General features: G+C 41.1%; 1 protein-coding gene across 1 annotated transcript in view; it reads right to left on the bottom strand.

Annotated features, from left to right (window-relative positions):
- Positions 1 to 24397, bottom strand: part of mmp15b (matrix metallopeptidase 15b) — a 31327-nt gene extending 6930 nt beyond the window's left edge. Inside the window, exons 1-9 of the mRNA XM_032560588.1 lie at positions 24278 to 24397; positions 14960 to 15108; positions 14608 to 14730; positions 14185 to 14492; positions 8404 to 8565; positions 6216 to 6400; positions 4105 to 4243; positions 404 to 554; positions 13 to 131 (exon numbers count right to left, since the gene is read on the bottom strand). Of these exons, the coding sequence (XP_032416479.1) occupies positions 13 to 131; positions 404 to 554; positions 4105 to 4243; positions 6216 to 6400; positions 8404 to 8565; positions 14185 to 14492; positions 14608 to 14730; positions 14960 to 15108; positions 24278 to 24397 (1456 nt within the window). The remainder of the gene's footprint in view (positions 1 to 12; positions 132 to 403; positions 555 to 4104; positions 4244 to 6215; positions 6401 to 8403; positions 8566 to 14184; positions 14493 to 14607; positions 14731 to 14959; positions 15109 to 24277) is intronic.
- Positions 24398 to 25225: the final 828 nt, after the last annotated feature.

Raw genomic sequence — 25225 nt, 5'->3', positions numbered from 1 at the left:
TTCTCAGCTCACCCCCATCATCACTAAGGAAGGCCCCCTTGGGAGAAGAGGGCACTGAAGAGTCCCAGACATCGATTGACTTTGGGTAGCCTCTGTCAGCAGACTGTGACGTCTCATCAAAGCGCCAGTATCTGAACACAATAGTGGAATAAAGGTTTTGCTTCTGGTTGTCAACTGCCTGCACTAGGCCAAACTAGGCTTGATACAGCTAGTATTTAAACAGCTCATAGTGAACTGAAAACCTCTCTAAATCAGCTGAGGTGCATTAAGCTCAAACTGCACATGTTGGCACTAAAAAAAGATACCGGACATTAACACAATGAGGTGGATACGTTGTCTATGCATTATGGATGGTGATACATTTTATGTAAATGCATCACTGACAGACTGAAGGCTACTTTACCTGTCTCCTTGAAAGAAGTAAGTGTAGCCGGACGGTTCCCACCAGATTGCGGTGTCTATCCGGTCGTAGGGAATATCTCGACCATAATCAACCAGATCGAGAGGGTAGCCCGGTTCCAGGTTTGCCTCCCTGAAGAGCCAAAATCTGTTTCCTGATGAAGACAAGGGGAGAAAGGAGAAGAAATTGGGCTGGTTTACTTTCACAGGCAAATATAACCTACATAACCTCAGGTACTTTGACATGTAAGGAAAAGTTAAGTGCCGATGCGAGCTTTTTTGTACTGGGACAGGCTCAGAAATAAATGCCCTCATCCATGCATTTCTGGTAGTTCAAGTCAAGAACAGTCACAGAAACCCAGCCTTTATGCAAGTTTGTACATTATAAAAATGAACAAATGATGTGTAATCAGAAAACACATCAACAGCGAGTATGGAATCACTGAGTAAGAAGTTTGGGTTTGGTTAGTAATTATACATGAGGAGCGGCTGGTCTTCTGTCAGACTACAGCTTTATTCTCACTGAAAGAATGATTTTACTGTTTCCACAACATTAAGTTTTAAGGTGGAGGTGCTCAGTTATGGCATTATGTTCTTTTTGATATCTTAATATAATCGATTCTAGAAAAATTTATTCTTCAAAGATACTAATTTACATTACAATCCATATAAAATGACCCATTCTCATTTACCCAAACTAAGCAACTTCTTTCTGCAGCAGCTCCTCGCAAATGCGTCCGGAAAATACAAATGCAACGTTTTTCAGTCGTCAAAATTAGACAAACAGGAAACAAATTTAATCCGTGACGCTACAAACTAACAAATGACACGGACCTTTGAAAGCAACTTAAAAAGGTCAGTATTATCACTTACACAAAGTATCCTGCCTGTTTAGACAAATAGCAAAGTGACAGTTTTTAATTGTGTATTTTTCTAAGAGGGCTGAATTCTCACCTACTTTTTGGTTTTGCGCTAATTAGCGAGGCTAAAGGATTGCCTCATTGTGCCTATAAAAAATGTTGCCATGGTATTGAAAATACTATTTAATATTTAGTGTGAAATTTGAATATCGTTACATTTGACTCATTTCTTTATTTTCGAACATCTCTCTACAAGCCTAGTAGGTTTTGTCTTGGCAAGCTGACTAATGCACAAATATATCAGGCAGCTTGTCGTTTTGGCCCTCTGCCATTTCATAACAATTTTTTGAGTGCAAGATAGAGCTGTCTGCTGTGAGACATTTTGTACCCTCAATGTGTCAATTTCCACCTGTTAGAGGACATTTTGACTAATGCTTCAAAGTCATTGTCGTCATCAACTGTACAGAAATGTGGTCACTTGCTATCAGTAGGGTAAGATCTACTAGCAGGAAGTTGCTTAGAGCTATTTTGATCAGTGGAAATAATCTGTCAGTCTATGAGTGAACTGATTTCTGATAGGAAAGTATGAAAAAATGAAATAGTAGAGTGTGGGTATAAACTGGGGGCAACAAATTGGGTACCTTTGCTGCAATTACAATGAGGAATTACACAATTCAGTTGGGCCAGCAAGAGAAAAATGAATGAGTCTGTAATCCATAAAGTTGAAAAACAATCAGTGAAATTCAGACTGACAGTTGACATTACAGACGATTCGTTTTATTGGTGCCTGATGTACAAATGTTCTCAAATGCAGCAAAACGTCTGCTAACCGAGTCACCGCAAGATGTAGAGCAGTAATTGACATTTACATCATTCTTGGCGCATTTCACATAAACACAAGCATAAGAGAAAAACTGACTGCAGTGACTGCAAAGGAAAGCAACACTGACTGATCGGGTGGGCGTTCTTTTTTTCTAGGAATATACGGCCCTTCTTCATATTGAGCTGTGAGGTCTGACTTTCTGCCCAGGGCCTTTTCTCCTTGTCTGGCCCTTCCTTCACTAATGGCTCGTAGCCAAGTGTCACGCCGAGAGGCTCGCCAATGACATCATTCGCCTCATTATCAACAGCTGCCCCCAAAGCATGCAGTCCTTCAGAGGGAGGCAGAGCTAAAGGCTAAACGCTTCCTTTTTCATTCAGCAACTTCCATTGAGAGCTATAAAATGCTAGCTGCTCTCTGAGACTGACAGTTTAAAATAACAGGCAGTACTGAGAAAGATTTATGCAGAATACATTATGTACTGTAGTTCTCTTAGAGGGAAACCAGAAGGTTCGTAAACTTTTCAAAGAAGGCCAGTGAAAGATGTAGTAGTTTAGAATACGGAGAGTAGGACACATTTTGATAATGACCGCTGTTAAAATTAAATGGATTGTACATTTTCAACAAATCTAAGTATTACATTGTGGAAGTTTGTGTTAGTGTACCATTATTACTGTTAGTTAGCTTAGCTTTGGGGTCTACTTTGACTTTGACTCGGGCGTATTGAAGGAGGGATACATCTAAAAGTTGCGGGTATAAATTAGGTCCAGGACCTAAATGTGTTAATTTTAATTAATTAATTACACAGATTTTAATGAGTTAAAATTTTAATGCAACCATCTGGCAAATGTACTTGGAACATTTGAGTGCAAAAGTTCCAAGTGGAACCTTTGTACTCCAATGTTTCCGGTAAGCCTGTAAATCTGAAGCACAAGCTACATCCGGAAATAACAGCGAAGGGAGACAAAGCGGCTTCTCTTGGCTCACTGGGGGTCAATTGTTTCTTCAATAAAACAACCAGATGGGACGATGGAAAAGACTATTGTTGTGTTTAAGTTGTGCTAAATGCAGTTAGGCTTTCAGTGAAGATATTCAAGCATAAAATAGCATCTCAATGCTAAATATGTAGCAGCAGCATGTTTAGCATGGAACTTCTTTTTCAAAGAAGTTCCATTAATAATCAGGGATTTCTGAAACACTGGAAATCTGAATGGTAGAATAACACTTTGCACCAATCTGATGGTTAGAGAATCTGCATAACAGATTCAAAACATAGACATATGTTGAGCTCATATGTCTATTTATGCAATAATTTTGCAGCAAAAAGGGTTTTCAAATTGAAGATTTTGCTTATTTTGTTCACATATGGTTTTCGACTAAAATCTGATGGATTAATTCTCTCAATTAAACATCTACATCGCGCCCCACCACCATTTAAAACTTTTATTTGAAGTGTTGCTACACAAAGTTGTCTTGTTTGTAAAAACTGATTTAGAGATCAGAGATCAACTCATCAAGCTTTTCCCATATGATCCCAGTTTGGGCTCTAATTGGTTGATTCCAGTTTTGTCCAATTGCTTTCCTCCTGCAAACAACTGTAAGGACCTAACAAGAAGAATGTGCTGAAAGGTCTTTGTTTTGATATTTTGAATCCAGAAACTGAAGGGATTACAAGATTTTTCCCATTTATGCACCAAAGCATAAGAGCATGCTGTTGATTGTAGGCAGAAAAGTGGTGGAAGTTCTTAGTTTTGATGGATTTTCTGATCACCACCCAGAGCCAATCAGTGAAAATGTGCCGATCTTGATCTCTGACCAATTTGTTGCTGTATCTCCACTTTTTATCGCATAAAAACACATTACTCCAGGCCATAGCTGGTTATTTCCTGTTATTTCAAGCACGAAGAAAATAATACATAATAGCAATAGCTGCAGTAAAGTACCTGTATGAATTAGAGCACTGCTTTTTAGCATGAGAGCCCTGGGCAGCATGCTTCAGTGTGTCTTTGCGAACCTTCTGCTTACCTTTAAAGAAGACGAACCGGCCGTCGTGTCTCTCGTAAGCGGCATCGATGTCGCCGGGAAGACCCCTCCAGAAGTGACCAATGGGCATGGGGTAGTTATCCAGGACCCTGTTCCTGCGAACCCTCCAGAACCACCGACCCTGCAGGGTTCAACATCGCGGGTGTGAGTCCTGGCATTACGTAGAACATGACATGTGTTCGTCTTCACACCCTTAAAACACATCAAACCCAATGAAACTACAAATTAATAATATAATAAAACCTGACAACACGCTGTATTGAAAGGGTGCAAATAAATCCAGACCAGTAATTTTCCCTGGTCACCAAGCTCTTGTAGCACTGAGGTCACACACACAGCAGTGTGTTCAAACTCTGTGGTTGTTCTGCCAATTAAACTGAGCGCTAAAGGATAACGAGAGCGGAACGGACAATAAAACAGCAACAGCAGAAAACTGACAGGCTAATAACAGTTTGATGGTTTCATCACAGGCCATTACTCCCCTCTCTGCTCGTCACTCTGCTGCTACATCGCATTCTTCATAAAGTGCTTTGTAATTTTCACTGTCCGGTTAACAGCACAAAACAATGGATATCACCACTATCCCATTTTACACAATCATTTGGTAAAACTTTGGCATATGGGCATTAAGATCTCAGTTAAGCGCTACTGATTCCAGTAGACCTACTTCCACCAGAAGACTGTCTGATTGTTTCTAAGTGGTGAGTCAGTGGGAGAACCTTCTTGATCTGTAAAACAGTAAAATGCTCGGCGCTCGCTTCTTTCTGGCAAGCACACCTGGTTTCGTCCATCATGCAGGACACAGGAGGATGGATTCATCTGTTTACCATGATTGATAAAAATCCATCATGAATGTCTTCCAGACTTTCAACGAATAACCAACAAATGTAATTAACAAACAAAAATCACAGCTGAAGAACAAATTAAGGATTGGCTACAAAATTACTAAAAATCTGATTTTCCCTATAAGTAATTATGATTATTCAAAAGAAGTCAAACTCAGTAATATTCCTTAGATTTTTGTTTTTTGCTCCATGTATGAAAAGGGGCAGGACTTCTCTTTATTAGTTATTTTAATGTGCCTCAGATCACGTTCAACACTGGATGGAATCCAGGAAACGGGAGTTAGCTGGCTGAGATGAAACCCTGAAGCGCAGACCTAACTCTCTGACCGTGTGCAGCACAAGTCCAGGCAGCCAGATGTCAGGCCATTGTGTCTGCTGCTCTGCATCAAACACACCTACTCTCTCAGATAAGAGATGCTCACAGACTGATCTGTGTGTTGGGAGGAGCAGGAACCCGCTCTGGAACAGACCAAGAAAAATCTACGTTTCTTATGCAACTCTTGTCAAGAGACGACTCTTTCCTCGCTTTATGTTTTGGTACATTTGCATTTCGGCAGTTTCCTGGGATCCAGTGGAATCGCTCTTGGATTATGTTGACACTAATGCAGCTACTGCAGCACCTCCTCTGAAACACACCATCACTCATGTTGTGCTGCTGCTCTCAGACTATCACCAAATAAGTCCTGGACACACCAAAACACAGCTAAGTGTTGCTGAAATTTCTGTAAACTTCAGCCCTGACACGAATCCCACAGACTTCTTGCATCAGTGACCAGTAAGTGTTGCTAAAGCACAGCTGACTCATAATGACAAACCGCCACAAGACTGGAGTGCATAGCATCAAAAAAAAATGTCTTGTGAGAAATATGAAAATCTAGCTGGGAGCAAAAACAGTCAACAGCAGAAGGATGGGATTGTAAGTGAGCAGTCAGACAAAGCTAGGAGCTTAGGTAATAGCTTACTCATGTCTAACGCCTTTTAAATGTTTTGTATGGGTCCAGAGGCTCCTAAAGCCAACACCTGAACACCCCCAACTCTTCCAGCAGGGCCTGTATCTCATAAAAGAGCGCCGGCCTGTTAGTTTACAATCCACAAAGCCCTGATTGAAAGCAGACCTTTTCTTGGCCGCGTCACACGTCCTTTCTCTTAAAGGACTCCATTTCTGAGCTCTGATTTGTCTACGAGGAATGAAACCTCACGTCCGGTCGGGTGTTGAACCTGAACCTAAAGCTTCGTCGAAGAATTGACCTTAAAAACGAACATCTCTCCGCGCAGCATGGCAACGGTGTCGAAGTTCCCCTCGCAGATATTGGGCCCGTAGTGGTCGGGTCTGTCGGTGGTCCTGGGGCGGGGGGGATTCTGGGGTGGTCTGGGTTCTGGGCGGCGAGCCGGCACGGTGGGCAGCGCCTGAGTGGGAACGCTGTCGGGTTGACCTTTAGAGAGTCACAGAGAGGGGTCAGCTGAGTCAGCACGATGGTCAGTATGTTCTCTATTTGTTCTCCTTAACTTGCTGAAACTGATCCAAAGCAGAACACTTAACAACTTTTACGTATATGCCATACCATTTCTTCATATGTAAAGAAATGGTATGGCTGGACAATATGGCTGAAAAACAAATAAGCATTTTATATCATTTGATAGATAAATATTGATTCATTTTTTGTTTTAAATATCTGAAATACTGTTAAACTGGTGACGGGACCTTTCCTGTTTTATCCACTACAAATCTGGAACAAACTTCCAGAAAACTGGAAAGCAGCCAAAACACTGAGTTCCTTTAAATCTAGACTAAAAACTACTATTTAGAATTGCTTTTGAACAGTAATAATTGGACCATATCTGTTGTGTATTGATGATCTAAATGATGGCACTCCTCAAAATGTAATTATTGTTACTAGTTTCTCAATTAGTGACTGTAAGATGTTTATATGACTTCTTATTTTTGCGTTTTTATAATATAATGCACTTTGAAATGCCTTGTTGCTGAAAGGTGCTATACCAATAAACATGACTGATTGATTGATTGATTATGTCTATTACAATATGTTGCTATTCATATATTGTCCACCCTGAGGAAATGGCTAATATAATTCAATATAAATGACATAGCATATAAATTAACCTTTTACTTACTAAATGTAATCATTATTAACAATCAATTTGTGAAACATTGGAAAACATGTTTATACTTTAAGGGGAAAAAAAAGACAAAAAGTTGAAGACTAAAGCTTCTCCTTTAAAAATGACTCATTTATTCCTGTTGCTTGTGAAGATGTAAAAAGAGAAGTTAAGATGACTCCTACTCAAACATGCTAAAAGCTGAAACAGTGCCTCACTAGAGCGTCCACACACCTTCAATAGCTCACAGTGTGACACAATAGTAACATGATGCTGTGGGAAAACTGGTCAAACCTCATCAGAACATGGCTGCAGACAGAATGCACACAAATGACTGGAGGTTGAAAAACAATGGAGACTATAGAGACTCCCATATAGTTCATTCGAACTGACGCGTTGTCACAAGGTTTCTGAACGTTTGTGTTCACAGATGTTTCATGAGCTGAGGCGTCAGTATACATCCCTAACCCTGACCCAACAATGTCCCAATTTCCATCCAGTAGTTTTTAGCCGTTTGATAGTCTTATTATTATACTAGTTATGTAGTGAAGAATCCTACAAATGTACATAATTCCTCACCGCGTCACACAAACACTCCTCATAAATATTCGTGTCTCCTGCAGATCCATGAACCGGATAGTGGAAGACAAATATCAACGTTGCCGACTCTGGATTCGTTTCGGGACTCTTTGCACGGAGCTCTGTGGAATTGTTTCCATGTGGGTCTGGTGTGGAGAACGGGAGGCGGTTGCCTTGATTTCTGCACTTTGGATGAAGTATGGGGGAACCTTAAGGTTGAGCAATTAGTTGCAGCGGTTTTGGTCAAAGAATGTCATGTGTTGGAGTTGCTTAGGCAAAGTCTAGACATATCAAATTGAGAATTTGCAGCAAGACTTTGCAAACTGATTTTGTCAGACACTCCTTCCAATTTGACTCATTTTTGCTTCATACATACAGTAGCACCATAAAACACCTGCAGTTGTATTTGTAGCAAAAGACGACTCAGAGGGGCGGAGTGAAAACACTCACCACACTCTTTAGATTTTTTATTTCTAAAAGCATTTTCATAATAATGCATCATTATGTTTCCCCTTCATACTTCAGATTGATTTGTTATATAAAATCTCCTAGTTTGTGGTTCTACAAAATGTATAAAAGTTTAAGAGGGATCTATGTTTTTCTACTTTTCTAAAAGTATATCCTGGCGTAACCCGACCAAAAGTACATAAATCCTTTTTCCCAATACTTTTGTAAGGGAACTGGTATGAGTTTAAATGAGAATGAACTGAATAGTGGAGTGGAAGGGTCAAAAGGTTACCGTAGATCTGCTGTATGCCTTGTCGGTCGTCGTCGGGAAGCTGGAAGTTATCCGTCTCCATCCACTGGTAGAAGGGAGCCATGATGGCCAGGGGGTTACTGGAGTGCTCCAAGCCCAGGGCGTGGCCCAGCTCATGGACCGCCACCAGGAACAGGTCATTACCTGGATCAACACAGAACTCATCAGCAGACAGACTGTAACCAGGAGCTAACCACTGAGCTGAGGATGTCTAAAAGAAACCTCAAAGAGATTTAAAAAAAAAAAACTGTATTACTTTATTGATCCCAAGGGGAAATTAAATCAAGACTTACTTTTATTGTGCAGCTTTTGGGACAGGAAGAGGGAAATCGGTATGTGTCACATATAAGACCGATTGTTCCCTTATTTTCTCCTTTCAGTGATCAAACAGACACAGCTATGCTAATGACAGCCGATATGAATCAGCACACATTCCTATCCATTAAACAGGTCAAGGAAGTAATGACCCCATGCACACTGCAAAAACACAGAATCTACTGTAATTATTCTTGGTCTAGTTTCTAGTACAATTATCTCTTGAAAGACAAAAAACTGACTTACAGATAACATTTCAGCAAGTTATAGGAGCTTGTTTTAAGCCAATAACTCCTTAATATTGATTAAAAAGTACTGGTTCCATAGGTAGAATATTTCACTTATAACATGGGAAAAATGTCTTTTTATAAGTGGAAGTGCCAGTGCAACTAGTACTTTTTATCAATAATAAGGAATTATTGACTTAAAACAAGCTTCCTATTATGCTGAAAAGTTACTCTTAATTTAGTTTTGTCTTATTTCCAGACTAAGATATTTGCAGTAGGAACTAGATCAAAAATGCTTGGTAATATTTTGCATTTTTGCAGTGAGGCATTGTACATGTTGAACATCTCAGATCAGAAGACGTCAGAAAGAGAAGGAGAGAGAAAGAAAAAGAGAGAGAGTTTCGTAAAGGTAAACAACACATTTATCTCCAACATGTTCTTGTAGGTTCATATCTGAAGGGAAGCCAAAACAACAGAGGGTATTTCCTCTAACTCTATGCCTCTTTGTTCTTCACCCGGTGCTGTGAACCCCGATGAACTTTGAACTTGCAAAGTGTTATGTCTGACCCATAATGAGCTGCACTGATTGGTCAGACTGGCGTGAGTGACATCATGTTTTAAAGAAAATGACAGTGACTTCACTGCTGTGCATGCGCCAGAGAATAAAACACAACGATCTGGTCTATCTGTTCATTTCCTCTCAAACACACACAAGGACACGGAACTGCCCCCCCCCGCTCCCCTTTCCCTGCTCCCCCACCACCTTGTGTACTTTCCAAGTCACATGCAAGTCCTCATGGAATGCTGAGATACAGCAAACACTTCAGGGAGGAGAACAGCAATGGACAAGATAGAGTGCAGGAGATAGCCGGCGATGAACGAGGAGAGAGTGAGCTCTGGCTAGAGATAAAGAGGCCTTTGTGAGGTAACCGTGGCGACCCTTCAGCTGGACACAGAAAGGAACAGGAAACCTCAAATGTCTCAGTGCAGCTAGATGTTAGGAAGCTAAATCAGAGTTATGCAAGTTCATCACTTCAATCTGTTGTTGTACATGTGAAAAAGTATTCACTCCCTTATGTTTTATTCTCTTCTGTTTTTTTTCTATCAAACTGAACAGTTTCAGATCATAATATCAGGAAATGATAAGATTCATTTATTGAGGCATGATTACTGTACAACCATTAAAGTACCTTAACAGAACTATTATTTCAATACATTTCTGTTATTTATTTAACAGAAATAAGGTATATTTCTGTTAAATATACCTTAACAGGTGTGTGTGTATATATATACACACACACCTGTTAAGGTATATATATCAAATATGACCTAAAAGACTCTTTACCTCCTAATTTAACGCCTTGAAATTAGGCTTCTGTCTCTTTAAAAACTCCTGCTCTTTCTGAAGCTCCGCCTTCAAGAAGTCATCATAACGTGGCTCCTCTATTAACCCTTTATCAACATTTTTACCAAGGCTGCACTGAAGTAGCTTATATAATGAGCTCAGCAGATGTGCAGTTCCTCCAGGTGTTTGCTAATTGCTGCTGGCTAGTCTGAAGGAGCTGAATGAGGAAGTAACGGTGGAGGGCTGCTCTGTGAGGAGGAAGCTTGGAAACTGCAGCTCTGAGGAGGAGCTGCATCTTGAAGGCGGTGTTAGGTCTCACCAGGTGTCTAGCACAGCTGAATGGTTGCCATGGAGATTGAAGGATTTCTCAAACAAGGTGGAAGAAACAAGGTAACACTCCAGGTCTGTTTTTGATGATTTGATATTATAACATGATGCTCAAAGGAGTCAATTTTGCACAATACTGCCCCTTCATATAATTCATCATAAAAAGTCAAGTATTTATAAAAGTTAAGGACAAATAAAAAAATCTATAAAAAAAACTAAAAAAGTGAAAAAAAGGTGAAATTAGCTTTGCTAAATGCAAAATACACAGATCATAATATTGGAAAAGGTTTCTCCTCATAATGAGAAACTGGTTTGTTTTTACATGTTACGACCAGAAATTACTCCAGAATTTATTTCTAGTAACTGGAAGCTAACGGCGTCCATCAGAACCTGTCTGCACATTGCATGCAGAATATTGCATTGTGAAAGAAAACCGCCAATGATATTTTCTAGGAAAATCCTGCAGTGTCACTGCTGCTCCAACCAAGCTAATTCTTGTCCTCTTTCGCTCACTTCCGCTGCCATCTCCTTTCCCTCTGCCTCCTCCTCGCCCTCTTCTCACTGTCTGACTCTAATAATAAGTGCATTAGCATCTTCTGCCTGCCGTTTATGGGTGGACCCGTGTGTCAGCGGATCTGTCTGAAAGATAGTAACATAGCAGCGAGGCAAGCAGCCTGGCATCTTCCATTGTGCACTCTGACAGGTCTTACTGTCACACAGTGTGACATGTTCAAGTCCTGTAGGAATTTTGAAGCAGTGCAAGTCATGAATTTGTTCAAAAGCAAATCCAAACAGCTCATATAAGTGGCGAACACATGCAAAATATGTGCAGCCAGAACACATCATCTGTAGCTAAAATTTGTTGTAAAAATTTACAGCTAATGTTCCTTCTTAATCCCATTTCTGAAAGCAATGTGTGTGTTCTGTGCGTCTGAGTTACCATCAAGCAAATGAAAGACGAGTTTCACCGCAGCTTAACAGCAAAGCTAAGGTGGAGAGGAATGGGTGATAGGACAAACCTTCCAATGAGGTTAAATGTTTTTATCTTTGAGATGTCTTTTTAAAACTTTATGAATGGAGAGCAGATAAAACTCCATTTGTGAGGTTAACTGAGACGGCCATTCAAAACGAAAAAGAAAGATTTTAAAAGTGCTGGAAGTGTCACGATATGCGGTGTGGGGTGGCGAGGCAGACGCTGAGGACCCAGGTTGAAATGAAGATTTTAATGATGAATTCCAGAAATATAAAGTCCAATAATCCAGGCAGCACAGAGAGAGAGCAGAAGGCTAAGGCTCCTCAACTGGTAGCAACTGGAAAACACGATGGACAACACAAAACAAGACCATCCGACTAGACGTAAGACCAGACCGTTTTGACAGGGACCCGACAAATACACAGAAACACAGGTGACATTAAATACACAGAGGGTAATCAGGGAACGAGACACACCTGGGAACAATCAAGGGGAAGACAGGACAACACGGAGACTCAAAAGACACAGAAACCTAAAATAAACACAGAAAAACTCAAATCACCACAGGAAGTGAAGCAAATGAAGCTTTCTCTGAACCTGGTGAGGTGTTGATCAATGGTCTTTTATTTTAACTCAGTTTTCCTTAGAGAACTGTATTTGTCAAAAAAAAAAAAAAAAACGGGTTCCCAGAGTTGAGAAGGCCGAAGCGACACCTTGACAACCAAATCCGACTTTCCAAACCTGCTGCTTGTTTTGCCAATACTGCTCCTGCTGTACAAAAGCAGTGAGCTGTGTGATGTCTGCGTGGGATTTTTGGATGAAAAGGAGGAGTTGTTTGGTTCAAACCAGCAGGGCTGATCAGTCACACTGTGCATCACAAGGTTCACACCTCTAATCTTTGATTTAATAACACCATTATTCACTTTTCAAAACGCGTTGAGAGCTCACTCTGTGGCCAGGAGTCTTCGACAGGGAACAAACTCAGGTTCACCCTCTGCTGTTTAAACCTTAAGTTTCATTTTTCTTAACTCTGTAGGATATAGTGTTTGGTTTGGTATAACGCTCAATATTATCTAAATTACTGCAGGATCCCAAAAAGGAAAAATAAGCTACAGTCATATTCAATAAAAAAGAATATACGAAACGATGAGTCTCATTTGTCAGGTTAAAAGTACCTTTTGAAAATTACAACAGGTATTAGATATATTTTTTATGAACCCCACATTTGTGTTTTTATTGGTCTGATGTTATAGTCTGCTTTTAAATATCATGTTTTATCAGTAACAAGTGGAAAATCATCAGACGTAAAGGTTTTCAAATATCCATTTGTGTCTAATTAATCTAAATAATGTGTTTCACTCTGTGATAAAGTTCATAAAGTAAATGGACTTCAATAACATTGTAGCTTATTAAATGGGTCTGCATGTATTCGCATTAAAACTGTCACAATCAGGTTCTGGATCAACTTCAGCTCAGAAGGCTCACGCTTTCTGAAAAGGAGCTACTTTTCATCCATAACCCTCCTGGAAGGCAGCAAACATTTCATAATTAAATGTGTGTGTAGGCGTGTGTGTGTGTGTGTGTGTCAAGGCAGACAGTAATTTGGTTGTACTTTGCTTTAAAGCTGTTTAAGTAGCACAGCCAAACAAGGGGAGCGGTCTGCAGATCTCCCCGAGTGGAACACTCTCCCACTTACTGTGCCGTTCCACTGTCCCTGTGATCAGCTCTGAAACATCCCACACACACACACACACACACCCACGCACACGCAGGCGCACACCAACCAAAATAAGAATCTCTAAGCCTCAAGCTCTGCATGGGGCTAGATTTGGTATCTGCATCAGGAAATGTAATTAGTTTTAGGGGTTGTGTCGATGACAATATGCCAGCTTAAAGGAGACGAGGTAAGGGTCAGACTTTGATTTAAGTCCTTCAAAGTGCAAAAGAATCTGAAACTTTTGTGCATTTTAGACCGCAACCCACTGATTTAATGGTTTGGTGGCCACGAGTTTTACAAAAAAATGAATTGGTGACACAATAAGGAACTCCAGGAACAGTGGTGCAGATTAGTCACAAGTTGTGTTACCATCCAGTCATGTGAGTTTGAAGTAAACTTTTGAAAGATTGCAAAAACAGCAAAAAAGGAAAATGTGAGTTACAGTACAGACCAAAAGTTTAGACACAACTGTGTGTCCAAACTTTTGGTCTGTACTCAGTTCAGACCAAAAGTTTGGACACACCTTCTCATTGAATTCAATGAGAAGGTGTGTCCAAACTTTTGGTCTGTACTGTAGGTGTGTTTCCATCTACTGGTTTGGATTGAATCAACCATGCTAGGCGAAGCATGATTTTGTCAGATATTGACGTTATGTTTTGTTGTAATAAACAAGACGTAAGCTTGTGAACCAGCATGAACCACAAATGTCAGAAAAAAAGAGAGTCCTCCCATCCATGCTGGAGGTTTGAACTTGGAATTTGTTTTCAGTTTCATGCCTCTGGTAAAGCACAAACCTACCAGTGGTCATCATGTTTACGAAACATTATGACTAAAATCCTTAAAGTCCGTGATTTATTACCTTGCACGTTGTGGTTCCCAATGGTCCAAGGTTCGTCAGCATCAAAGTGCGTGTCCCCTCCCATCCCGGGTCCAGGGAAGTAGGCGTGAGCCAGGAAGCCACCCTCCCCGTCAAAAGGAGAGCTGTCTCCGTGAAAACCCGAAGCGAAGAAAATCATGATGTCCGGCTCCTTTCTGCGTCCATATTTGATTTCCTGGTAGGGGATTTCATCGAAGGTCAGCGGGGTGACTCCCTCCCAGATCTTAAAGGCCCTCCGGATGGCCTCGTATGAATTGTACTCTCCGATTTTAGGAGTGTAGTTCTGAATGCTGAAGGGGTACGAAGAGGTAGAAAGAGTGATTTAGTCAGATTACAGAAATAAAAGAAAACTCTGAAGTGACTGTGGAATTCGCTGCTCTAAAGCAGTCAGTTTGTTTCCGTTACCTGTAAGTGAGATGGCTCTTGCTCCATTTATGTCCAGTGAGCGCGTAACGCTTCCGACGCACGTTGGTTTTGATCTGCCCTCCGAACTTGTCAGGCACACCGCAGCGGGGTCTCTTCATGGCACTGAGCAGTTTCAAAGAAATCAGAAACAGGAAGGAGAGCTTTTCAAATATGGAGGACCCAAGTGAGAAGATGAAAGGGGAGCATGACGTTACAAGCCCTGCTATGTTTTCTTCAAGTTCCTGACATTGTAGTTGTACTTTTATGCTTTCACCATACAGCCGAGTCAACCGTTGGTTCGTCTGTTTTTGTGAATGAGAAGGTCTGTGTGTATAGAACTGTCAGTGCTGACCTGATGGTCTGAGCGTCCATCTGACCGGTGACCTCCAGACTGTAGAAGCGTTGCATGTCACTGACGGCGTTGGACAGGATCTGAGCTGACCGCATGGTGGACATCTGTCGGTTGGCCTGGGGTAGGTACCCATACATCCTCAGCCATGACTAGACGTAAAGAAGAGAAATACATTTGTAATTACTGCCTGATCCTTAGAGTTCATCCAGACATTTTCCGCTGAACCTGTGAAGTCAAAGAGAGCGGATCACAATACGTTGTTGTCAGGATTCTCTGCTCCATATGCAAGACTTTGTAAAATGTAAAAACATCCAAACACTTATGTAATCACAAAACCCATTGTGTTTTATTGGAATTTAGACCAACACAAAGAAATGCCTCTCTGTGAACTGGAAAGGAAATATTCCTGCTGAGGTAGAAAAAATGATCATCCAGAAGGGAGGGGCCATTCCAAATGTTACTCTAAAGCAGGGGTCTCAAACTCCAGGCCTCGAGGGCCGCAGTCCTGCAGTTTTTAGATGTGCCACAGGTACAAAACACCGGAATGAAATGACTTAATGACCTCCTCCTTGTGTAGATCAGTTTTCCAGAGCCTTAATGACCTAATTATTCTGTTCAGGTGTGCTGCAGCAGAGGCACATCTAAAAGTTGGATCCTTTCTTTAACAAACATGGTGCAAAATTCTGTTATTGCAACAAAGGATTCTAAAGCGCATTGACTACTATTAGTATTGTTCTACGCAAATGCAAACCACACTTTCTGATTCTTGGTTGTAGAAAACAGATTAACATCGGGTTGCGTTGGACATTCTGACTGTAACAGAGTGAGGCCCACAGCACTGTGGGAATCTGTAGGCGGGCCGGTGGGGGTTTGGTGGGACTGGCAGATATGAGGGAGAAACCGTGATACTTGACCCAATCACAGATGACGCAAAGTCTGCCCCACCTGTTCTACTGAAACCCAATACAGCAGGGGCATGCACTTACTCTACTGCAGAAAGCCCAAACATACTGGACGGCTGGGACAGTAACATACTCTTACATACACCCAGTGGTGGTGGGAAAAAGAATAAAACAGAAAGCTGTGCAGGCCTCAGAATCACACCCATCTTTCACAGAAGACATGATGAAGGTCTGTATTTACTTACCCACTCCTTTCAGGCCACGGAACAAACTCTGCTCTTTCAGACTAAGTGATCTGATCACATATCTGTGCTGCTCACAAACAGGCTGGTGAGGGTGAAACCATTCCAGACAAAAAACAAGAAAGAAAAAAAAAACTCGCTCAATAAAGCCTCCAAGGAAAACCCCCTTTGATTTAATTCTCCCCGTTTCCCCTCTTCAGTTCCTACAGTCTATTGAAATTCAATATGCTCAGTGTTATGGAAAGGTCAAAGGGGAAGGTGTGCAGTGGAGAGGAAGTGGTATTACCAACTTCTTCCCGGGGGATCAAATTAAAAATATCTGTCGAGCCAGTAACATCCGACCTGAGCTTCACAACCCCTCACAGCAACGCAGCGCTTCGCCTGCATGTGTTCTTCCATTATGATAACCTCTATGCTGTAGCTGCAGCTGGTGTAACATCATGCCTAACTGACCAATCATTGTAGAGTCTGACAGATGAACACTGTCCAACACCAAACTTTAGTCTTTTCCCAGCAGTTTGGGACAATAAAAGCAACATGAAGGTCATGTTATATAAATGCATCATGTGCTCAACAAGAAAGGTCTCTAATCTTACTATGTAAGTGTTACCAATGTAGCTCAAAAGGGCTAAAATGTTGAGTCATACTATTCTTTAAGCTTTTAGTCAATTTAACAAGATGGCTTAAAGAAAAGGAGTGCTTGGAGTTTTCTACATCTGCAGCACATTCCTGCCTTCACCTGTTGTTACACATGGCCAATCAATTGGATAAATCAGGACTACTACACTTTTCTACCCTTGCAACAAAAAAATATATTTCCATTCACATAAAAAGATCATGTTGTGGAAACTAACAACTTTTCTCCTACTGAAGCAACACTCTTTGGTATGTGAGTAAAGCAGCTGAATCTGGATGACCTGTGGTAAACAATAAAAACTTGGGTCAAATAACAGTTTGCGTCTGATGGTTCAATCACTGACATAGCAGATTAAAAACACTAAATATCTTTGGTGTTGAGATCATATGTCTATTTATCTAATAATCATCAAAAAGGATTTCTTAAATTAAATGTTATTTTACATGGTTTTTGATTAAAATGTGTTTAATTTTGACTCATTATTTACAGACCCTGCAGTGAACTCAATAAAAAATTCCCATTACTAATTTTTCAACTATAAAAGCAATAAGAATGGGTGGTTCCTCTATATGTTTTTTTCTGCATAGCATATCTAAAATCGAAAGGAAACGATTATTTAAAAGCAACTCAAATGGGGATTTTTAACCTCAAAGTAGGAGCTTTCTATTTTTAAGTGGGCTACTTACCTTAATTTTTCATATAAAAAAAAAAGTTTTTCCCTTGTAAAGCGAGATGATGTAGTTTATTCTAAAAGCTGAAAATAGAAATAAGCTTTCACAATAAAAACCATAACGAAAAACATTTTATGACCTCTCATTTTTACATTTAGGTGAATTTACCAGCTTGAATAGACATATCCTCACAGCTTTCTTTACGTATTGCTCAGAGCATGGGAGTGCTCCCTGGCCCTGACCTCTGACCTCCTTTATTCTGTTAGGCTTTTAAGCAAAAGTCTCAGAGAGCCTCTGCGGTAGTTAAGGGATAAACAGTTCAAAAGAAACGACTGAATGGATGACTTCATCCATTTCTGCTGCAGAAGATCCTGATGAAAGCCCAAACTTTTTAAAACTGGGTTTTAAAAGGCCGGTACCTTCAGGATACTGCGTGTTATAATTCTTGGTTAGGATGAAGGTTAACAGCGTTGGGCCTCAGGCATCAAAGTATTTAACTTGAGGAACTTCCAAAGGTCAGCCATTCATACACATTTGTATAGAAAGGCAGCCATGCTTTGGTAGAGCTGCTGCTTCATCTCCAATTCATTTTCTCACAAGTTTTATTTACTGGATGATCGTTAATTATTGCAGTTCATGCATAAGTGATTTTATTCTCTTTAATAGAGCCATAAACACCAGAGAATATTTTGTAACCGTTAGACCTTCTCTTCATCTTATGTGAACTGTTCTCCTGCAGCTATCTGGTCTGAGCTGTGCATGTGTGGGCGTGTGTGTGTGTGTGTGTGTGTGTGTGTGGGGGGGGGGGGGGGGGGGGGGGTGTGTTGGAGCGTGAAGAAGTGTACTGAAGGTTGAACAGGAAGTGACCCTGACCCACCGAGGACTTAAGATAAAGAAGTTTAAACCATGTCCAGTCAGCAGAAACCTGCAATGCCACACAAGGGCCACTGTAGATAGAAAAAAAAAGAGAAATAAATTTCTGCCAAAGAACTCCAAAATTTTTAGATTAATCTCAGACATTTCTAGAAAAAAACAAGGACATTTCTATGTTTCAAAAGTAGAAGATTTGCTGGAAAAAAAACTCAGAAATTGAGATTAATTTCAGAAATTTTCTAGAACTATTTCTGAGTTTCAAAACTTCTGACTTAATCAAACTTATGTCCTCGCTGCTAAATATGCTAATGAGGGAGAAACAAATTACTGTTACAGGAAAACTGTTTATCCGCCGTCATCTGTAGCCATGCTAACTAGACTGAGCATTTACAAAAGGATCTGTTAACACAGAGAAATTGTAGCGGTAGCAAATAGCAAGGGGGCGAAAGAGCAGCGCCACATGAGATTGTGATTGACAGCGCTAAGACCTGCCTCTGGGCTCTGATTGGTGTTTCTAGTTCGCACTAGGAGAAGGCAGAGGAGGTTGAATTGTTTCACAGATTGTCTAATACCATATTGTCAGGCTGTTTCAACAAATATCTAAAAAATATTTTTCATAAGTTACATACTGCACCTGCACAAAAGCTCTGCCCCAACGGGGAAAACAAACTCGGGTCCATTTGAAGCAGACAGAATGCGTCAGGTGTGAAAACACCCTAAGACGCAAATTACATCTTAGATCGCCTACATGTTTGTCTGGCTGTGGGGGTAACACCTAATGAAAAAGCTAACTTTCCACACATGCTGTTGGTATTTACAACATGTGTGGTGTGTGTATCATCTGATGCTGATTGGTCTCATCACTGTGCGTTTCTGTTGTCAGACACAAGGGCAGAGTTGCAGAGTAAGAAATATGTCTGGAACCCCTGAACCCGCCTCCCTCATCAGAAACGTTAAGCACCTCGGTCTGGAAGCTTACCCTCCATCATCAGCTGGGCTGAATACAAAACTATCTGAGAAAAGAGAAGGGCCTTGCAGCTGTGTGTGTGTGTGTGTGTGTGCCCACCCGGTTTTGTCTATTAAATGGTCTTTCAAAGAGTCCTTGAGTCTACCTGCCAAAAACAGGCCCAGCAATATACAAGGAGTTGTAAAACCTGCCAGTGTGGAGACTGTGTGCATAAATGTGTGTGTGTGTGTGTGTGTGTCCACCACAATGTCAGCCAAGATCCTAACAGAGCTTTTATTCTGAGACTTGGTCTGCTGCCATGTCTCAGACATGCAAGTCTTACTGAGAGGATGGATTGGAGTGGTGAGGGAGAAACACAGGCAGGCGGGAACAAGAGGACAATTTCATTAGTTCCATTTTCTGATTTTCCCTGAAATACACACCAAGGGTAAGAACAAGTCTGGTTTTAGTGCTCAAGAGAACATTTAACTGTCTGTGGTAATAAACGTATTAATCAATCAAAATAGTTTATCATCAATCGGTGTAGCATTTTAGCTCGCTTGGTGATTCAGAACTTTCCAACTGATCACACAAATGTAAATCTAACTCTGCTACATTTACTGTTCTCTGGAAGTGAGGGACATAAAGAGTTTTGAAAAAACCTTTTCTTCTGCTTATTGTAACATATTTTTCATAAATAAGAAAATTTGTCTTCCTTTTTATCCAAACTATCTGCCATTTTGGTAACTGCTTTAATGTTTTTTCTCCTTTAGTTTAAATTATTGAAAGTTTGAAATTGAACAGCTGGAATTGAACCAACATAAGCAAGTCGTGCCCTAAAGGTTAAAGAGCTCATAAAATCCACAGTTACAGACTTGATTTTTTGCTTAATAAAGTAATTTCCCTCCTGCTAAGTTTGTTTAACCTTCTGTTGTGGGTGGAATTAGTACAGCCGCCTATTAAACATATAGCTACCAAAACATCAATCCGCTCAGTGAATGGATGGAGCATGTCATCACTACATCCATCCATGTTGCTTTCTGTACACCCTTGTCCTCAGGGGGGTCAGGAGGGGTGCTGGTGCCTATCTCCAGTGAAAGTTTCGGGCGAGAGGCTGGACAGGTCGCCAGTCTGTCACAGGGCACAGACAGAACAAACATCCATGCACACACACCTAGGGAGAATTTAGAGACAGTCATGTTTTTGGACTGTGGGAAGAAGCCGGAGTATCCAGAAAGAACCCACACAAATTCCAAGCACAAAGACCCCGCGCCGGGAATCGAACCCTGGACCTTCTTGCTGCAAGGCAACAGTGCTACACAGTAGTTTACACCACTGTGCAAACTACCATGTTTGTCTATTATCCCATTTACAGCTGTTCTTAGGAGAGCTGGACTGAAAAGTAGCGAGAAGCCGAGAAGTTCCACCAGGTGTTTGCTAATTGCTCTCGCCGCTAGTTTGGATTTGTACTTGCTAACATTTAGTTAGCAATTTCTAGCGGAAAAAATGCTACCATATATATCTAAAAGTTTTACTCTCAAACCTAAAAAAAAATGGCTGCACATATTTTCATGTTGTGGACAGGAAAACAAAGAAAGCAACAATTTCTCCAACTAGTTTGCTGCTTGAGTCACGATGCTATAGATGTTTGAGTTGTGGACAAAGACAGAGTCTATTGTTTGTTAATCTACTGTCATACGATACAGAGACAGTGTGTATCAATACTGCTGATAAAGTATGTCTCATTTTAAAAAATGCCCTACTAAAATTAGCATTCCTCTGCCCCATCCCGTTGCTCCAGTGATGTGACTATTTGGGGACGTGGGGATCGGCAGTCACTTGGGAGTAGTAGGGCTTTTGCTGGAATGTAAGGAGTGGACATGTTGCAGATACCAGAAACAAAGAGGTTACAGAATGAGGGAGTTGTCTAACGCAGCAATAAGTCACCAGTTACCTCGTCCTCACTCTGCTCCTGCTGCTGAAACCTGCATGTTCACATCCACTTTATTCAAGCTGCTCTTATCACGTCCATGTTTCCGTCTGTGTGTGCTCGCTCATCGCCGTTTTGCCCCAGCTCTGCTGCAACAGACAACGGGCTCCATTGTGTTTTCTCAGATGCCTCAGAGTGGCAGGCCCAGCCTGCCTGAGCACGGCGCATGCATCCAACTTAACAACAGCTGTCACGTTCGACCGTCACATGCTCCGCAGCTGAGATGATCCGCCACCATCCCCATCATTTTTGACACTCCATCCTTCTTTCTAAGAGTTATTTATTATACTCTTCCAGTGGTGTCTATCCTTCTTACATTGAGATCTCACCGATTTTCCAATAATCCCTCTCTGTTCACTCGGTGCTTTTAACCTCCCACTTCATCCTTTTTGTCCAGACAGAGTAGGAGTTGGGATTTCAGGCCAAGGCATAGTCTGTGGATCACGAGTAAACTGCATGTAGGATTTTCACTGGAGATGTAAAACTATCTAACACTTGTTTTGTTTATTTTCAATGTAGTCTGCTTTGAAAGAATGGAGTTTGCAACTTATTTAAATTCAGAGGCGGCTCATGTTGATCCAAGTTCTCTCGCTGAATCCATTGATGCTTTAGTGTGCCAACATTAGCTGGAATCGACCTAAACTCGGTTGTTTTAAGGACTGGTAAACAGAAGTGGCTCTTGCTTGAATTTGGGCCTGAGAGTTTACCTCTTTTAGTTCTCCCGAGCCAAAACAAAAAAAATGTTACATAACTTATCAGTTAATATATGGCAAAGTTCTGAAGCAGATACTAACTTTAGCATCATTAGACATTACAACGGACCTTCAGTGTTGACCCTTTGATATCATGCTCTTCAATGACTGACCTTGAAACAGCTTATGCAAGCATTAACTCCTGTAAAGCTTGTCAAAAACAGACAACTGGTAGCCTAATGTCACTTTTATTTAGTTGATTTTACTGTAAAAATGGTGATAGGTTAGCTGCACAAACAGGCAAGGACTACACTTGTTCTTTTATTGTAAACCTTTCGATGAGGAAAGAAAAGAACAGATCAGGAGGAAGAGAAACGACTTATTTGTTTTTTAGAAAATGTGCTTTTTTATTCTATTTGGATCATTTTAGACAGTATAAACCACCACATGATCAGTCCAGGTTGTGGTGAAAAGTGTGTGTCTCTCAGGAGAACTCTGTGGTTCAACTGAGCTAAAAATATGAGCTCAGTAGTGTGGACATGGTCCAAGTGCTATGTGGCTGTGAAGAGGTACGCTTAGGGAAATTTCTGATTAAATTCAATTTTAAAACCTTATATTAAAGAACTACCTCAACTGTTACACACACAAATAAATGATCAAAACTGTGTAGAAAAAGTCGACTCAAGATGTTGACAGACCTCAGTACTGTTTATATTCCAAAGCATTCCAAATGTTAAAAGGTCATGAGGGGTCACAGCAGCTGCCTCACAAACCTTTGCATTTAGCCACAAACGTTTTAGAAATGTCTCATTTGTCCACACACTGCTAAAAGCTTTTGTCTTGTGTCTTAGCTGAGCACATTTGCACACGCTGGTTTGTTGATAGCTAAACAGATAAGGCTGTAACAAGACTGACAACCTGATCCCCCGGTCACTGAGTGTGTCAGGCATGCTCACCTATAATGACCGGAAAGTCTGCCAGTCTGTCTTCATCCCTCTGTCAAAAAAACAACAGAACAGCTCCAGCACCGATCGCCTTCCTATTAGCTGCTCTGTCAGCAATCATCTCGGTGGTTTAACTCTCAGAACAAACAAGCAAGATGGAAAACTGTGAAACTGACTCCAACAACAGTGCATGAGGTGCTGCTTCAAGCCCAGACTTGATGCTTTTGTATCGACTAAACACTCCTAAATGAACTTTTTATCAATGGGTGCAAAGTGAAAGATAACTTCTGTTGTTGAAAAACGTGCTGCTTTCCTGAAGAAAGTCAGGAAGAGATTCTAAAGCAGAAAACCGAGCCCGAACATGTCTGATCACTAAAAGAAGTGGGGAGATGAAATTCCCTGGGATACAGCAACTTATGTAGGAGATGCAGAGATCCACAGCTCAGGTGGAACAATCTGCTGGCTAAGGATTCCAAAAATTTGTCAATTAAGGTAAAAACTGTGAGACAAGGCTGTAAGCAGTCCAATTTAAAGTTTGCCACAAACCACATTGACACACCAAACACTTGGAAGAAGGACTTGCGTTAAGACCAGAATTTAATCTTTTTATTGTTCAATATGACAATCGTTATGTTTGGAAACATCACTCTGAAAAAAAACCCCATCCACATGGTGGCAGAATCATCCCCAACCAGGAAACGGAAACTGTTCTGAGTTGATGGAAAGACAGATGGATGCTGCTTTTTGGACTTATATGGAGGTTCATAATGTAATGATTTAGATCAAGTCATATGTCTGATTTAGAATGGTCCAGACCTAAATCTGCTTGAACATTTGGCAAGACTTGAAAACTCACAGATATAATTTATTTCTTTTTGCTAACCCCCCCCACAAAAAAAACAATAAACATTTATGCCCCAAAATGTGTGAACCTGGCAGAGACGCACCCGAAGTACCTGCAGCTGGAATTGCTGTAATAGGTGCATCTACAAACTAGTGTGAATTCAAATACACCACACACCTTTCAGATTTATATTTGTCAAAACAAATTGAAACCATGTGTCCTTTTCCTTTGACTTCACCTGTGTTGCCACATATAAAACACAAACAAAACACAACGAAGTTTGTGTTTGTAATAAAATGTGAATAAGATGAAGGGGCGTGAATACTTTCACAAGATGTTGTTTATGACCGCGTGCTCAAACCGTTATTAGCTATACTGCTACAGAATCTGGCTATATCTCTATTATTAGAGACAATAGGCTTCTGATTGTGTCCGATGCCTTAAAACACTGTTTTGTATCAGAACACGTGATTCTGTGGCTAAACGGTTTAAATAGCCGATTCCTTCTGTTACTCGAATGCTCTCACATTTACAGAGCACTTCTAGAGGTCAGTAATCAGTAATAGCTGAGTTTTACCTCGGCATTGAAGCCTCTTTCATCTTCCGCTCCTCGCGCTCCCACCGTGCACAGCCACAGCGCGAGCAGGGTCCGTCTCCAGAGCAACCAGAAGCAGCTGTCCCGTGAGGAGACGGCCATGGTCCGGGCGTTTTACAGCGATGCTTTCTCAGGGGGTTCAGCCACAAAGGTGCCTTAGTTTATGCGGGTAAATCTTGTTTAAACTTTCTCCTACACGCTCGCGCACAGTCTTCAGGAGAGCTCTTGTATCCCGAGGAGACGCTCCATGGTTACGTTTCAGTGTTCCTCTGAGATGTTGACTCCGGACAGCTACACCTTCAGCAGAATGTTGCTATTGTGCTGTTATCTGTAATAGGAGTTGAGCACGTGAGCGCGCCCCCCAGGTATTCCACAACAAAGTCACCGCTTGGACCGCGCGCTTGTCTTGTAAATAACAAGAGAGAAATGTGCGCCTCTTGTGTTTTTTTATTATTATTATTTTTGCCTAATTACTTAAGTGAATAGCGTCTTGCAACCACGCTGAAAATCAACTGATATAGTAGCATGGTCTCGTGATAATCCTCGGGGGCAGAGACACTGAAGTTGCCTGGATAAAGTTGAAACAAGCAAACAAACATAGTTCGCCACAAATTCCTACAGCTTTCGCGATATCTGAGCAAAAATAAAATTAGTTGCGGTTCGCAAAACAAAATGCGTTTGAGCTTATTTACGGTCCCCCCTGGCTTTTATGTCCAGTTTTCCCTTTTCCCGGCTGGAATCCTCCTGGTCAGTCGCTCTCGGCTCTGTCCTCGGTCAGGGTCTGCGCTGTCACCCTGCTGGAGCCGGTGGGAGAGTGCATGCGGCACCGCGCGAGCGTGAAGTCAAATACATTGATGACGTATTCTTGATTTTCAAAATAAGTCGGACCGGACTGAGCTGAAGGTTTACAACGAGGCTGCCCTAAATGGC

Source organism: Xiphophorus hellerii, chromosome 4 (genome assembly GCF_003331165.1).
Source record: "Xiphophorus hellerii strain 12219 chromosome 4, Xiphophorus_hellerii-4.1, whole genome shotgun sequence".
In the NCBI taxonomy this organism is placed as follows: Eukaryota; Metazoa; Chordata; class Actinopteri; order Cyprinodontiformes; family Poeciliidae; genus Xiphophorus; species Xiphophorus hellerii.
The sequence above is the reverse complement of the archived record's forward strand: the minus strand, read 5'-3'. Positions and strand labels throughout refer to the sequence as shown.